Here is a 15,002-nt window from a genome sequence, read left to right as displayed (position 1 = left end):
CCTTCCTCCTCCTCCTCCTCCTCCTCCTCCTCCTCCTCCTCCTCCTCCTCCTCCTCCTCCTCCTCCTCCTCCTCCTCCTCCTCCTCCTCCTCCTCCTCCTCCTCCTCCTCCTCGCCCGGCCCTCCCGGTGTCCCGGAGCGCTGCGAGTCGGTGCCAGCCGCGCTCGGTGCCAGCCGCGCTCGGTGCCAGCCCGGCTCGCCATGGCCCGTGCCACCACGCCGGTGTCGCAGCTCTGGCTCCTGCTCCAAGCCTCCTGCCTCTGCCTGGCCCAGCTCGTAAGTGCCGTGCTCGATTCCCGGGCTGGAGAAGGGATGGAGAGGGGATATTCCCCATCTCCGCTCCCTCGCAGTGCTGAGCACTTTGGGTTTATTCTCCCAGCACTTTCCCCTTGTTTTTCCCAGGAATGTCCCTCTGGGAGGGTGGGAACAGCCACAGCCCCGACCCGCCGGAGACCTCTCCGTGCGGACTTGGAAATTAACTTGGCTGAAAGAGTTTAGTTTGATTTTCGCCCTGGAGCGGTAGTGGGGGGGCTTTAACTTCGCCACTGGATTTTCTGGGGAATTTGGTCCTGCTTTCCTGGGATGTGCTGCAGATCTGGACTGAGCAAGGCTGGGGGGCTCTGACCCTCCCGGGGGGATCTCAGGGCTCTGGGGTGTTGTTGGGGGGTCCCCGTGGACTCTCCAGGCTCACCCAGGGGCAGGAGAAAATGGATCTGGAGAAAGGGAAGGTGAGCCCTGGAGAGGAGCAGGCAGTGGCATTCCACCTGGGAAAACTCTCCTTGCCTTGCAACTGCAAAAAAAATCAGATTTTAAAGGTTTTGGGAAATTTTCCCATGTGGTTCCTGAGCTGCCTGTTGGAAACTGAGGGACAACTCCTTCCTAAAACCCCTCTGGGGTCCCCCTGGGCTTGTGGGGGCAGGGGAGTGGAGCAGGGGGGATGTAGGAATTTCAGGAACAAGGAACCCTTTGGAACTGGTTCCTTGGGCAGGACAAAGGTGCCATTCAGGGGAGATCCCAGGAACGGGCTCAGGGATTGATCCAAGGTGGAGCTGGGGCTCTCTTTCTGTACACGAAGCAGCACCTTTAGATTTACATTGATTCCTACATTTATTCCTTATATTTCTATTTATTTTTTAAATTAATCCAGCCTGAGAGGCTGGAGGAGCTGCAGGAGTGCAGCCCAGCCTGCTTCCCATTTCCAGGAACACCAGGGCTTCAGTGTGCAGGACTGGAATCTCTTCCCCCTGAACCCCCTGTTAGGATAACAGAGGTTTCTTTGCTGAGTCCTGTGCAAACCTCAAAGCCAGGTCCAGGCTCCGGGAGCTTCCCTGAATGGAGCTTTTGTCTGGAGCCTGGGAGCAGAGCCAGCCTGGCCCAGGGAGAGCTCACACAGAGGGGCTGGGGGTCCCCACCTCATCCTGGGGGTTTGGGCACCTAAATCCTGCCAGTGCTCCCAGAAATCCCACTCTGAGCTAAAAGGGGTCTTTGGAAGCACTGCTGTCACCCCAGGGACACCGTGTGCTGTCGGGGTGGGAGCTCTGGGAGTGGCAGGGAAGGGGGGGACAGAGATGGGGTAGAAATGCTTGGAGAGCCCTCCCCAGCCAGGCAGGAGCAGCAGGGAAAGAGGGATAGGGTAAAAATGCCATCCCATGGAGATCCTGCTCCATCAGGGCAGGAGATCTTTGGACAGCAGGGAGAGAGGAAGGAGGGGTAAAATTGCTGCCATCACCCTGTGGAGACCCCACTCTGTTCCCCGTGGACACCAGGGCAGGAGAGGGGAGAAATGGGATAGAAACTGGGCAGGGAGTGAGGAGCTGGAGGTGCCAGTGTGAGAAATCCTGGATTTCCCCATCCATGCCCGTGCTGGGGGATCCCCAGGAGGGGCAGAGCTCTGAGCCCTCGGGGTGTTCTCCATCCCAGCTCCCTGGGAGTGGATTCCCAGCACATTCTCCACTCATCTCAGGGTCCTTTCTGACGTGGATCCCATCCCTTTTCCCACAGCGAGGGCCACCAGGAGAGCCTGGACCACGAGGGCCCCCTGGTCCCCCAGGAGTGCCAGGAGCTGATGGCATCGATGTGAGTGAGCAGGAACCTGTGCTGGCTGTGGGAGGGAGGGAGGGAGGGGACACGCAGCACAAAAGGGACATTGTGAGTGGCACAGGGCCGGGGGTGCTGCTCAGTGCTGTTCCCACTCCTGATTTAGGGCAGACAGAGCAGCCCCAGCTGTGTTTGGTGCTGCACCCCAAATCCAGCTCCATCCACAGCTGGGGAATTGGGGGCTGGATTGGTTTTTGGGGAATGCAGGGCGAGGAGGTTGGGGTGCAGTGGGGGATGCACAGAGGGGTTGGGGCAGGGAGCACCCCAGAGGTGCCCAGCGAAGGAGGGATCTGGGGCAGGACAGTGACATCCCAGTGGGGTTCCTGCAGAGGGATGTGGTGGGGGGATTGTGGCTCTGGATCCTCCACGGGTTGTGGGATGGGGGCCCAAACAGAGGGGAGCCCTGTGAGGCAGCAGAAAGTGCCCTTTCTCCAGGATGTGGTGTTATTTTAATGTTATTTACACCCAGAGCAGCCACGGCACTTCAGAAACCCCAGAACAACCCTCACAAAAGCCACCTCAGAAACCCCAATAAAACCCTCACAAAACCCCAAAAACCCCTCACAACCCCCCCCCCCCCAAAACCCTCTCAAATCCCACTAAAACTCACAACCCCCAAAACCCCCCACCCTTCCCAACCCCAGCCCCATCCTGCCCTGCCTGTGGGATCCAGCAGCTCCCTCCTGTCCCAGGAGCAGGACAGGGATGGGGGTCCCCAGGATGGGCTCTGTGGGGTGCCCCATCCCTTTCCCACCTCTCCCCTTTCCCCAGGGTGACAAAGGCCCTGTAGGATCTGCTGGCTCCCCGGTGAGTACCCACCCCATCCCTCAGCAGTCATCCAGTTCCTTCCACGGGGCCTCCTTCCCACCTGATCCCAATTTTTCATTTTTTTTCCAGGGTGTCAAGGGCGAGCCTGGAGCCCCCGGCCCGGATGGACCCCCAGGGAAGCCTGGCATTGATGTGAGAACTGTCCCCTGTCCCCTCCTGTCTGTGGGGTCACAGCAAACTGCTCCTGTCCCGTGTTTACCCCAAATCCCCTTGGGCAGGAGCTGAAAGCACCTTGGGAATCCCAAATGAGCTCAGGAAGAGCTTTTGCCACTCCTGCTCACCTTGGGGATCCCAAAAGAGCTTCTGGCATTCCTGCTTACCTTGGGAATCCCAAAAGAGCTTGGGAATTGCTTCTGCCATCCTCTTCCCACCTTTGGAATCCCAGCAGAACTCCTCTTGTCCCCTCCAGAATAAATCTGAAGCAATTCCCCACTGTCCCCACTTCCTTGGGCACCCATAAGGTGGCACTGGTGACTTTGCCACTGTCCCCTCCTTGGCACAGCCTGGCAGAGGTGGTGGCAGGAAGGGGACGGAGCTGCCACCTCACCCTGCCTGTCCCCAGGTCCCCTGGGTGTGTGATGGGTGCCTGGGGAGGTTTGGGTGGGTTCCTGCCCCATTCCAGGGATAAAACCGGGATCAGGGATGGGTGGAGCTGCCCACGTGTCCCTCCCAGGGTGTGTGTGAGGGTCCTTGCAGGGCGTCCCTGTGCCATTAAATTCCTGATGGATTCAACCCAGCAAGAATTCCTGGCTGGAGAGGAGGAGGAATGGGAATAACTCACTGGATCCCTTCCCTTGCAGGGCCTGACGGGAGCCAAAGGGGAGCCAGGACCCACTGGCAGGCCAGGAACCAAAGTGAGTGGGGTGCAGCCCTGGGCTCCTCATTCCCAAATTCCCACCTACCCAAATTCCCACCTTCTCAGGCTCCCACCTTCCCAAGCTCCTTCATTCCCAATTTCCCACCTTCCCAAATTTCCTCATTCCCAATTTCCCACCGTCCCAATTTCCAACCTCCCCAAGTTTCCACCTTTCCAATTTCCCACCTGCCCAGGCTCCCTCATTCCCAGGCTCCCCCTTCCCCCCCCTGCATCCATGGGTGCAGGAACTGCCTGGTGGAGTTTTTGGCCCTGAGGCTGCATCCAGGGAGGGGGAATTGGAGCAGCTGCCAGAGCAGATCCTCCTTTTCCAGCTCCTGACTCTCCTCTTGTGTCCTGGCAGGGCCAGCCTGGACTCCCAGGGCCACCAGGGCTCCCTGTGAGTATCTGCTGCTCCCATGGGTGGGGTGGGCACCCCCCAAGTCCCCCCTGCTCCATCCTTGGTGGTGGGGTGGGAATTGCTCTCCTTGGGGCAGGAATTCTGGAGGATTTGGGGAATTTAAACCAATTGTAATTTTCTTTTTGTCGCAGGGTCCTTCACTGCCAGGACCCCCTGTAAGTGCCACGCTGGGGCTGGGATGGGTGGCCTGGGGTCCTGCTTGGAATTGTGCAGGAGGAGCTCAAACCTCAGCACCCCCAGAGGGGAGGAATCAGGATGGGACCTCTCTCATTCCATGAATTTCTCTCCCTTCTCCTAAGGGGCTTCCAGGCCAGGTTGGACTTCCCGGGGAGATCGGAGTGCTGGGACCCAAGGTGAGGAGTCAGGAGGGGACAGGGAAGAACCTGCCCTCCTTCCACCAGGAGCTGCTTCTGTGCCCTCCTGGGCTCCTGGGAGGATCAGGGATGATCCTGAAATGTGGGAATAGAGGTTCCCTTGGTGCTGCCACCCTGGGCATGTCCCCATTCCTGCTGGGACATCCTGGCTCTCCACCTCCCCTCCTCATCCCAAATTCTCCTTTCCTGGCCTTCTTTCCTAGGGTGACCCCGGACCCGACGGCCCGAGGGGTCCCCCAGGCCCTCCAGGGAAACCTGTGAGTACCTCCCAGCCACCTCCAGGAGGGAGAAGCTTCCCCAGGCTCATCCTGGGGATTGGGGCTGGAATTTGAGCTCTGGCTCTCACCTCCCACCCCACTCCTTGTTTCCTGTTCCTGATGTAAAATCCTGGAATGCTGATGGTTTCCTTCCCTGCAGGGACTCCCGGGACACCTGCAAGGCCTGGAAGGCAGCGCTGATTTCCTGGTGAGAGCTGCCATGACCTTGTCCCCTGCTGTGACCAGGGTGTCCCCCGTGTCCCCTCTCCCTCCCTCTCTTCCCAGGCTTCTCCAGGTCATTCCCAACTCATCCTTGTCCTTCCTCTCCTCCCAGTGTCCCACCAGCTGCCCCCCAGGTCCCAAAGGCCCCCAGGGACTGCAGGGACTGAAGGTAAGGAAGTCCTGGAGATGGGGGGCAAAAATGGGAATTGTCACCTCCAGGATGTGGTGGAGTGAAGGATTCTTCTCTAGAGCACCAGGACAGGGAGGCCTGGAGGAAAGGTCCCAGTGGGTCCCCAGCCCCTTCCTGTGGGTGGCATCCTGAGCTGGGGTTGGGGCTTTGGCACAGGGTGCCACCTGTGGGATTCTGAAACCCCCCTAAATGTTCCCATTGGGATTCTGAGCCCCTCAAAGTCCTTATAGGGATTTTGAGTCCCCCAATGTCCCCAGTGGGATTTTGAGCCCCCCCACATCCTCAGCAGGCACCCCAGGGTGGGATGTGGAGGCGGGGGGGGGCTCTGTGGGACGTGGCCACCAGGATGGTGCCCCCACCCTGCAGCTCTGCCAGGGATTTTCCTCATGGATTTCCTCTCTCCCCCCTCAGGGACACAGAGGCCGCCCTGGTGCCCTTGGAGAGCCTGGCAAGCAGGGAGAGCCGGTGAGTGCTCCAGCAGGATCCCAGCAGGATCCCAGCAGGATCTCAGCAAGATCCCAGCAAGATTTTAGCAGGATCTCAGCCAAATCCTAGCCAGATCCCAGATGGATCCCAGCCAGATCCCAGCAGGATCTCAGCTGGATCTTAGCAGGATTTCAGCAAGATCTCAGCCAAGTCCCAGCAGGATCCCAGCAGGATCCCAGCCAGATCCCAGCAGGATCCCTGCAGGATCTCAACAGGATCCCAACAAGATTTCAGCAGGATCTCAGCCAAATCCCAGCCAGATCCCAGATGTATCCCAGCCAGATCCCAGCAGGATCCCAGCCAGATCCCAGCTGGATCTTAGCAGGATTTCAGCAGGATCTCAGCCAGGTCCCAGCAGGATCCAGGTGTGGCCATCCCTGTGGGGCTGGACCCAGGGAAGGAGTTTTGGGAAGGGAAAAGAAGAAGGGAGGAAAGAGGACAATGGAAAATGTGGGAATGGGAGACCAGAGTGGCCTTCCCAGGGTGGCTTCCTGGCCAGGGCCTACTGTCCCCATCCCCTGCCAGGTGCCAGGTGGGGGCTGTGGTGTCCCCAGGCTGCTTTGTGTCCCCTTTCCCTCCAACATTCCCTTTTCTCTCCATTCCCAGGGCCCCAAGGGGGATGTTGGTGCTTCTGGAGAACAAGGAGTCCCAGGCCCTCCGGTAAATCCTTTATTCCTCTTTTCCTCTGTCCCCCAATTGATGCAGGATCTGGGGGTGGCCTCTTTGTCCTTGTCCCCTGACACCAGGGAGGTGACACCGGCCTGTCCCCACTCCCAGCACTGGGACTGAAGCAAAGCCTCCATCCCATCCCTCTCCCAGCCATGGATGCCACCACCTCTCCCTCTGGAGAGCTCCATGGGCACCTGGGCTGTTCCCAGGGGTAATTTGGGATTAATCCCTGCTGTCCCCTGAGTACCCCTTGCCCTGAGGGGAATTAAAGCCACAGGAATTCTTGGAGCACTTTGAAGATGAAAAACAATTACTGGGCTGAGTCCTCCAGGCCAGGAAAGGGCAAAACTGCTTTGAAGCCAAGAGCTCTGGCCCAGGGAAGTGGCTGCAGTTTAGGCCCTCTGGAGTTATGGAATTGACAGCTGGAAAAACACCTGCTGGGGGGCTCTGGAATTAGGAGGGACTGGAATTCCTCGTGTTTGGATTCCCAGTGTCAGGTTTTGCTGTAATTGCTGCTTCCCCCTGGGCTGGTTTTTTTTCCAGCTGAATTTGCTGTGATTTCCTTCCCTGCAGGGACCTCAGGGCCTCAGGGGGTATCCTGGCATGGCAGGACCCAAGGGTGAGACGGTGAGTGTGGGTGGCATCCCCTGGCCCTGGGCTCAGGGCTCCAGATGCCACCAAGATCACTCCCAGCAACATCCCTCCGTGCTGGGCCATCTCAGGGGTGCAAGGATGGATTGGGATGGGAATTGACCTTTCCATGCTCTCTTTCCAGGGCCCTGCTGGCTACAAGGGCATGGTTGGGAGCATCGGAGCCGCCGGGCGGCCGGTGGGTGCCCCCTCCCTCAGCCCTGGCTGCTCTGGGATCCCACTTTGCCCTGCTCAATCCTTGTGTTCCTCTCTCCTCCAGGGCAGGGAAGGCCCCAAGGGACCACCTGGGAGCCCTGGTGACAAGGGAGAGCTGGTAGGTGACCCTCCAGTGCCAGTGTCCCCTTTTCCCCAGCTTGGCACCGTTCCCACATGGAAAGGGCTCTGCCCCGGTGCCCTCCAGGGGCATCTCCACCTCCCAGCTCTGTCCCCTGCACCAGCAGGACACTGACACTTGTCCCCTCCTGCTCTAGGGTGGCCGTGGCATCAGGGGACCCCAGGGTGACATCGGCCCCAAGGGGGAGAATGTGAGTACAGCTGGTGGCACCTGTGCCCTGCCTGGGCATGAGTCCCCTGTCCCTGGCTGTGCCACTGTGTGTCCTTGTCCCCTCCAGCACACACACCTGGAATGTTCCTTTCCCTCCCCGCATTTTTTTGTTCCCACCGGGAGCCTTCGAGTCCCTTCGAGGTGTCCCATGAGTGACTCTTGCCCCTTTTCAGGGTCTCCCGGGCATCGATGGCAAGGATGGCACCCCAGGGATCCCAGGAGTGAAGGTGAGGGAATGCCACCCGCTGGGAATAACGGGAATGGCAAAGGGAACAATGTCCCTTGGCACGGCAGCTCCTGGCCACGGGCTCAGGGCACTGTCCCCCCTCGGGCAGGAGCCCCTTGCCCACCTGTGGGCACCCCATTCCTGGTGACCCCCCCTCTGTCCCTCGCAGGGTGGCACAGGACAGGCTGGACGGCCGGGAACGCCGGGACACCGGGGACAAGCTGTGAGTGCAGGACCCCCAGCCTGTCCCCTGAGGGGTGACATCCCTCTGCCAGGGGGACACTGAGCTGTGCCCAGGGGTGACACCCTGAGAGGACAGTGAGCTGTGCCCAGGGGTGACACCCTGAGAGGACACTGAGCTGTGCCCAGGGGTGACACCCTGCAGGGAACACTGAGCTGTGCCCAGGGGTTGATCCCGGCTTTGTTCCCTTAGGGATTGCCAGGCCAGCCAGGAAGCAAAGGTGGCCCAGGTGACAAGGTGGGTGATGCCTGAGCATCCACCCCGCGGCTCTTGTCCCCTCCCTGTCCCCTCTCTGTCCCTGCTGTCCCCCGTGTCCCCTCTGACCCCCCTCTCTCTCCCTTCACAGGGTGAACCGGGTCCTCGAGGCCACCCGGGTGTCACCGGTGCCCCAGGGCAGCTTGTAAGTACCGAGATGTCACCGTGTCCCTCCCGGGGACAGCCTCAGGGCTGAGCTCTCTCTTTTTTCCTTTTATTTCCCCATTTCCTGCGAGCTAAAAGCAGAATCGTGCACTTCATTGCCCTCCTGCTCCTGTCACCACCCTGCGGTGGTGACAAGGACAGGGCCACCCCTCCCTCGGGGAAGGACAAGGAGAACACCACGCCGGTCAATCCCATCTTCTGTGGGATTTTCTCTCCATTTTTAGGGTGAGCCCGGACCTCGGGGTGAGCAGGGCCCACAGGGTGTCCCCGGGCCGAAGGTGAGTTGGGGACACCACAGGGGTGTGGCCGTGCCATAGTGGGGTGGCCCTGACTCTGCTCCTTTCCTGGCTCTCTGCAGGGTGACAGGGGTGAGCGTGGCCTCGTGGGGCCCCCCGGGGAGCAGGGCAGAGCGGTGAGTTGTCCCCAAAGCCGGGGTGAGTTGTCCCCAAAGTTGGGCTGGGACATGGGGAATGGTCTGAGTTGTCCCCAAAGCCACTCTGGGATACAGGACATGCTCTGAGTTGTCCCCAAAGCCACTCTGGGATACAGGACATGCTCTGAGTTGCCCCCAAATCCAGGCTGGCACACAGGGGATGCTCAGCCCCAGGATGGGGGATTCCAAGTCTGGCTTTGGGGTCAGTAGGACACAGCCAGACCTCCCCCTTTGATCCTGGGGTCAGGCCCATGCCTGTCCTGCTGCTGAGGGATTAGGGAATAGCTCAGGGATTAATGGGACCCCAGCTGGGACAGGAATTTCCTCCCATCCCAGGAGAGCCCAGCCCCTCTCCAGAGCTTTCCTGCACTGGAAAAACAGCCAAAACCTGATTTTTGGTGCTTTTCCTGGGGACAGGAATCCATCCCTGGAAGACCATTGCTCTTGGCATGGCTTCTCCATGGGTTTGTGCCCTGTGTCCCCTCAGAGCTGGGATTTAGGGAAGGTTGGGATGCTGAGATCAGCTGGAGGATGGGGAGCTGCCCGTGCCCCTCACTGCCGTGGGGACAGTGCTGGGTAATCTTTCCATTTTCTCCTCTCACTCATTTTCCCATATTCCTTGGATTTCCAGGGGCCAAAGGGTGAGCAGGGCCCACCAGGCATCCCAGGACCCCAAGGCTTGCCTGGAGTCAAAGGAGACAAGGTGACAGCTCTGGGGACAGCAGGGTGGCTTCTTGGGGACTCTGCTCTGAGCTGGGCTGATCCCACTTTTTCCTTTCCCAGGGCTCTCCAGGAAAAACTGGCCCCAAAGGCAGCACTGTAAGTACATCCCAGGCTGGGATTAACAGAGCTGGGTTTAACACTGGCTCTAGGCACCTTCTCTATGAATTCCCCCCTCATCCCAGAGAGGGAATGTTTCCTTTGGGAATGCTCCCTTCTCTCCTTGCCTTTCCTTTAGGGAGATCCAGGTGTCCACGGCCTGGCAGGGCTCAAGGGAGAGAAGGTGGGTGCTTCCAGGTGATTCCTGGGAATGTGGGAAATCCTGCCTGGCATTAAATCCCAGCTCCAGCCCGAAATCCCTGCTGTCTCCTCATTGCCTTTCCCATGTCCTCTGTCCCCAGGGGGAGTCAGGAGAGCCTGGACCCAAAGGACAGGTGAGTGATGGGGGAGTTGGGGTCGAGGGGACCCCACAACTTGGGGGGATTTGTGGGATCCTCAGCTGGAGCCTCCCTGCTGAGGGAATATTTTCCCTGGAGATGGGAGCCAGTGACCATAGTCAGCCCTGGATTCAGGCTCAGCTTCTCTTTGGGGTTAAACCCTGGATTCAGGCTCAGATCTGGGCTCAGCACCGGATTCAGGCTAAGCCCCAGTTTTGGGATCCAGCCCTAGATTCAAATTCAGCCCCAGTTTTTGGGACTAACCCTGGATTCAGCCCCAGCCCCAATTTTTGTGATTCAGCCCTGGTTCAGCTCCAGCCCCATTTGGGATCCAGCCCCAATTTTTGGGATCCAGGCCTGGGTTCAGCCCCACCCCCAATTTTTGGGATCCAGGCCTGGGTTCAGCCCTACCCCCAGTTTTTGGGATCCAGCCCTGGGTTCAGCCCCATTTGGGACCCAGCCCTGCCTGTGGTTTTTGGGACATTTTGGGCTCTCGGGGTGCAGCCCCTGTGCTCAGCACAGCCCGAGCCCCTCATGCCCCTCTCCCTCCATCCCTCCTCCAGCAAGGCATCCAGGGAGACCTCGGCTTTCCCGGCCCCTCGGGGGATGCAGGAGCACCGGGAATTCGGGGCTATCCCGGCCCGCCCGGCCCGCGGGGGCTGGTGGGGGAGCGCGGAGTGCCGGGAATGCCGGGCCCGCGGGGCACAGCCGTGAGTATCCCGATCCCACAAACCTCCTCACCCTCCCTGCTCGGCAGGAGTTGCCTCTCCTTCCCAGCCAGCTCCTCTGGGAGCACGCTGCTGTTCCACTCGGGAGCTGGGATCCCGCCTTCCTGGGCAGGAATTCTGTCTTTCCCACTGTGTATGGCATCCAAAAACCGTCCCTATATAAACCAGCCAACAGCAGGGATTTGCAGGGTTGGGATTTTTCCCTAAAAACCTCATTTTGGACTCAAATGCCATGAGAGGGATGCACGGAGCGAGCTGAGCATGGAGCACTTGCCCTGGGACAGAACGGGGAAGAGCAGGGTGGGAAGGTGACCTGGGATGCAGGGAGGGGATTGGGATTGGGATTTGAGGTGGGAAGGGCTCTGGGAGGGGACAGAAGGAGCGAAATTCCCTTCCTGGCAGGGCCGGGACGCTGGGGACCAGCACATCGTGGACGTGGTACTGAAGATGCTGCAAGGTGAGGGTGAAGCAGGACCACCACATCCCATGGATCCCACCCTGGGGATCCCACCCTTAGGATCCCTTCCCATGGATCCAATGGATCCCACCCCGTGGATCCCATCACGTGGATTCCTTCCTATGGCTCTCATCCCATGGATCCTACCCTGTGGGTCCCACCCCACAGATCCCATGGTTCCCACCCCATGGATCCCTTCCTTTGGATCCCCTCCCATGGATCCTGTGGATCCCACCCCATGGATCCTTTCCTATGGATCCCATCCCATGGATCCCTTCCTTTGGATCACACCCCATGGATCCCATCCCATGGATCCTGTGGATCCCACCCTATGGATCCCACTCCATGGATCCCATGGACCCCACCCCATGGATCCCTTCCCATGGATCCCACCCTATAATTCCCATGGTTCCCATCCTGTGGCTCTATGGATCCCACTCCGTGGATCCCATCCCGGCCCCTCTCTGCCCCACAGAGCAGCTGGCAGAGGTGGCCGTGAGCGCCAAGAGAGCCGCCCTGGGTGGGGTCGGGGCCATGGGACCCCCCGGTCCCCCCGGCCCCCCAGGGCCACCCGGTGAGCAGGGTCCCCACGGCCCCATGGGACCCCGAGGTGTCCCCGGAATCCTGGGAGCTGCCGGGCAGATTGGTGACGTCGGACCCAAAGGTGGGTGGTGGTGGCACGGTGCCAGGTGCAAACCCTCCTGGGGTGGCACTGCCACGCTTGTCCCCCTCCCTGATCGCCCATCCGGGGTTTCCATGGAGTCCTTCCCTCCTTTTTGTACCCACAGGGAGGAGAGGAGAGAAGGGCGAGCGGGGAGAGGTTGGCCGTGGCCACCCGGGAATGCCGGGTCCTCCAGGGATCCCAGGTGAGACCAGGTGTCCCCAGCACTGGGGGGACTTTTGTCACCTTGGGGTGATGAGCCCAGCGGTGGCGGGGACCTTCTGGTCAATCCCACAAAAACTGCCCGGGTTCATCCCGCAAAACCTGCTCAGGTTTATCACAAAAAACCTGCCCAGGTTCATCCCATAAATGTGCCCAGGTCCATCCCACAAAAACTGCCCAGGCTCATCCTGTAAATCTGCTCAGGTTTATTCCGCAAAATCTGCCCAGGATCCTCCCACAAAACGGGCCCAAGTTCATCCCATAAAACCTGCACAAGCTCAATCCACAAAAGCTCAACTTCATCCCTATTTCTGAGGGAAAATCCTTATTTCTCAGGGGAAAAAAACCAAAACAACCTATTTCTGTGGGGAAACCCCTATTTCTGAGGAAAAATGCCTATAATTTCTCAGGGGAAAAAAACCCTATTTCTGAGGAAAAAATCCCTCTTTCTCAGGGAAAACCCCTATTTCTCATAGAAGAATACCTATTATTTCTCAGAGAAAAATCCCTATCATTTCTGAGGAGAAATCCCTATTTCTGAGGGGAAAAACCCTATTTCTGAGGGGAAGACCCCTATTTCTGAAAGGGAAAATGCTATTTCTGAGGGAAAAATCCCTATTTCTGAGGAAAAATCCCTATTATTTCTCAGGGAAAAAAAAAAATCCCTATTTCTGAGGAAAAATCCCTATTATTTCTGAGGGAAAAAAAATTCCCTATTTCTGAGGAGAAGATCCCTATTTCTGAGAGAAAAATCCCTATTTCTGAGGGGAAGATCCCTATTTCTGAGGGGAAAAATGCTATTTCTGAGGGAAAAATCCCTATTTTTGTGGGGAAAATCCCTATTATTTCTCAGGGAAAAAAAATCCCTATTTCTGAGGAGAAGATCCCTATTTCTGAGAGAAAAATCCCTATTTCTGAGGGGAAAACCCCTATTTCTGAGGGAAAATCCCTATTTTTGTGGGGAAAATCCCTATTATTTCTCAGGGAAATAAAATCCCTATTTCTGAGGAGAAGATCCCTATTTCTGAGAGAAAAATCCCTATTTCTGAGGGGAAGACCCCTATTTCTGAGGGGAAAAATGCTATTTCTGAGGGAAAAACCCCTATTTTTGTGGGGAAAATCCCTATTATTTCTCAGGGAAAAAAAATCCCTATTTCTGAGGAGAAGATCCCTATTTCTGAGAGAAAAATCCCTATTTCTGAGGGGAAAACCCCTATTTCTGAGGGAAAATCCCTATTTCTGAGAGAAAAATACCTATTTCTCAGGGGAAGACCCCTATGTCTGAGGGGAAAAACGCTATTTCTGAGGGAAAATCCCTATTATTTCTCAGGGAAAACCATTTCTCACCTTGATTCTCAGCACCCCAACCACCCCATCCCCTTGCCTTTCCAGGTCTCCCGGGCATCCCCGGCCACGCTCTGGACGGCAAGGCGGGCGAGCGGGGCCAGCCGGGCGCCCCGGGTGAGGCGGGCCGGCCGGGCTCGCCGGGGCCCGCGGGCCTGCCGGGCTTCTGCGAGCCGGCCGCCTGCCTGGCAGCCTCGGCCTACGCGGCCGCCCGCCTCACCGAGCCGGGCAGCGTCAAGGGCCCCTCGTTCTGAGCGATTCTCCAGGGAAAATTCCTTCCCAAAGTGACCGCGACGCTGCGATCCCGCGGGGAGAAGATTCCGCGCTTTCCCGGTTCTGCGGTGAGGATGGAGGGGGGGGGGGAAACACAGCCGTAAATTGTTAATTTTGGGACCTGATTTTCTTTGACAGCATAAAAAAATTCTGGAGTGGGTATAAATTTTATTTAAGTATACTTTAGGGTTCCTTTGTGCTGCCCACCCCCCCATTCTGAGCAATTCCCTCATGAAAATCCCTTCCCAAAGTGACCGCGACACTGCGATCCCGCGGGGAGAAGATTCCAGGCTTTCCCCGTTTTGTGGTGAGGGTGCAGGAAAAACACAGCCCTAAAATGATAATTTTTGGGAATAACCCCAAATTTGGGACCTGATTTTCTTTTACGCAGTTCTGGCAGCACAAATAAATCTTAGATTGGGCATAAATTTTATTTCACAGGGAGAAGCTTCCAGGCTCTCCTGGTTCTGCGGTGAGGGTGGGTGCAGGGAAAGCACAGCCCTAAAATGTTAATTTTGGGACCTGATTTTCTTTTACACAGTTCTGGCAGCATTAAAAAAAAAATAAATCTCAGATTGGGCATAAATTTTATTTAAATACACTTTAGGGTTCCTCTGTGCTGCCAGAACCTGTAAAGGGGTCTTTATGTAAACCAGAACCAGGTTCCATCCATGGGTTTCAAATCTTCTCCCTGTGCCCTTTTCCCAAAAAAAAAAAAAAAGGAATAAATTGTATAATTCCCTGTGATGTTTGAAGGAGCTGGTGGAAATTCCCTTTTTAGCCTTCTCTTTTCTTTTTTGAATTGGAATTTTTAAACCCCCCCCCCAAACCAAAATCATGGTTCGATTATTTAAGAGAATTCCCAGCTCCAACTTGGTCACTCCCAGAGCTGTAAATCTTTGTAAAATAGGGATATTTTTAAATTGTTACGAGGAAAACAGCAACTTTTGGAAAAACTGGACAATAAAACCAAGCTGGATTCTTAATAACTGGAATGATGTGTGGATTTCTTTGGATCAAAGCAAGGCCATGGTGGGGTGCAGAACTTTGAGGGTTGAAGTTGGGGATTGAGATGAATTTGGGTGATATGTTTTTTTTTGAGCTAGGTCTTATGAGCTCTCAGGGAATTTATTGCACTTAGATAGTTTTGTTACTCCAAATGGCATAAAATTAGTAGGATGGCTTCTGAGGTAGTGCTGGAAACAGAAAAGTTTTAATAAATGGTAAAATAACAAAGTTTTTTCAGAGA

The 15,002-nt window shown here is 57.0% G+C and overlaps 1 protein-coding gene across 1 annotated transcript; it reads left to right on the top strand.

Moving 5' to 3' along the window:
* Positions 1-200: 200 nt before the first annotated feature.
* On the top strand, positions 201-14,622 carry COL9A2 (collagen type IX alpha 2 chain; the record flags this gene model as incomplete). Its single annotated transcript, XM_084222873.1, has 32 exons — positions 201-275; positions 2,001-2,075; positions 2,868-2,903; positions 2,994-3,056; positions 3,725-3,778; positions 4,142-4,177; positions 4,330-4,353; positions 4,498-4,551; positions 4,776-4,829; positions 4,990-5,037; positions 5,164-5,220; positions 5,653-5,706; positions 6,334-6,387; positions 6,970-7,023; positions 7,172-7,225; positions 7,307-7,360; positions 7,518-7,571; positions 7,765-7,818; positions 7,987-8,040; positions 8,251-8,295; positions 8,405-8,458; positions 8,703-8,756; positions 8,837-8,890; positions 9,543-9,614; positions 9,695-9,730; positions 9,870-9,914; positions 10,033-10,065; positions 10,632-10,778; positions 11,199-11,253; positions 11,729-11,917; positions 12,042-12,119; positions 13,529-14,622. 32 exons carry the CDS (start codon positions 201-203, stop codon positions 13,732-13,734), a joined length of 2,076 nt encoding a protein of 691 aa, XP_084078999.1. The 3' UTR covers positions 13,735-14,622.
* Positions 14,623-15,002: the final 380 nt, after the last annotated feature.

Source organism: Fringilla coelebs, assembly GCF_963513975.1.
Source record: "Fringilla coelebs genome assembly, chromosome: 28".
Lineage (NCBI taxonomy): Eukaryota > Metazoa > Chordata > Aves > Passeriformes > Fringillidae > Fringilla > Fringilla coelebs.
Note: the sequence above shows the minus strand (reverse complement) of the source record. Positions and strands in the feature narration are given on the sequence as shown.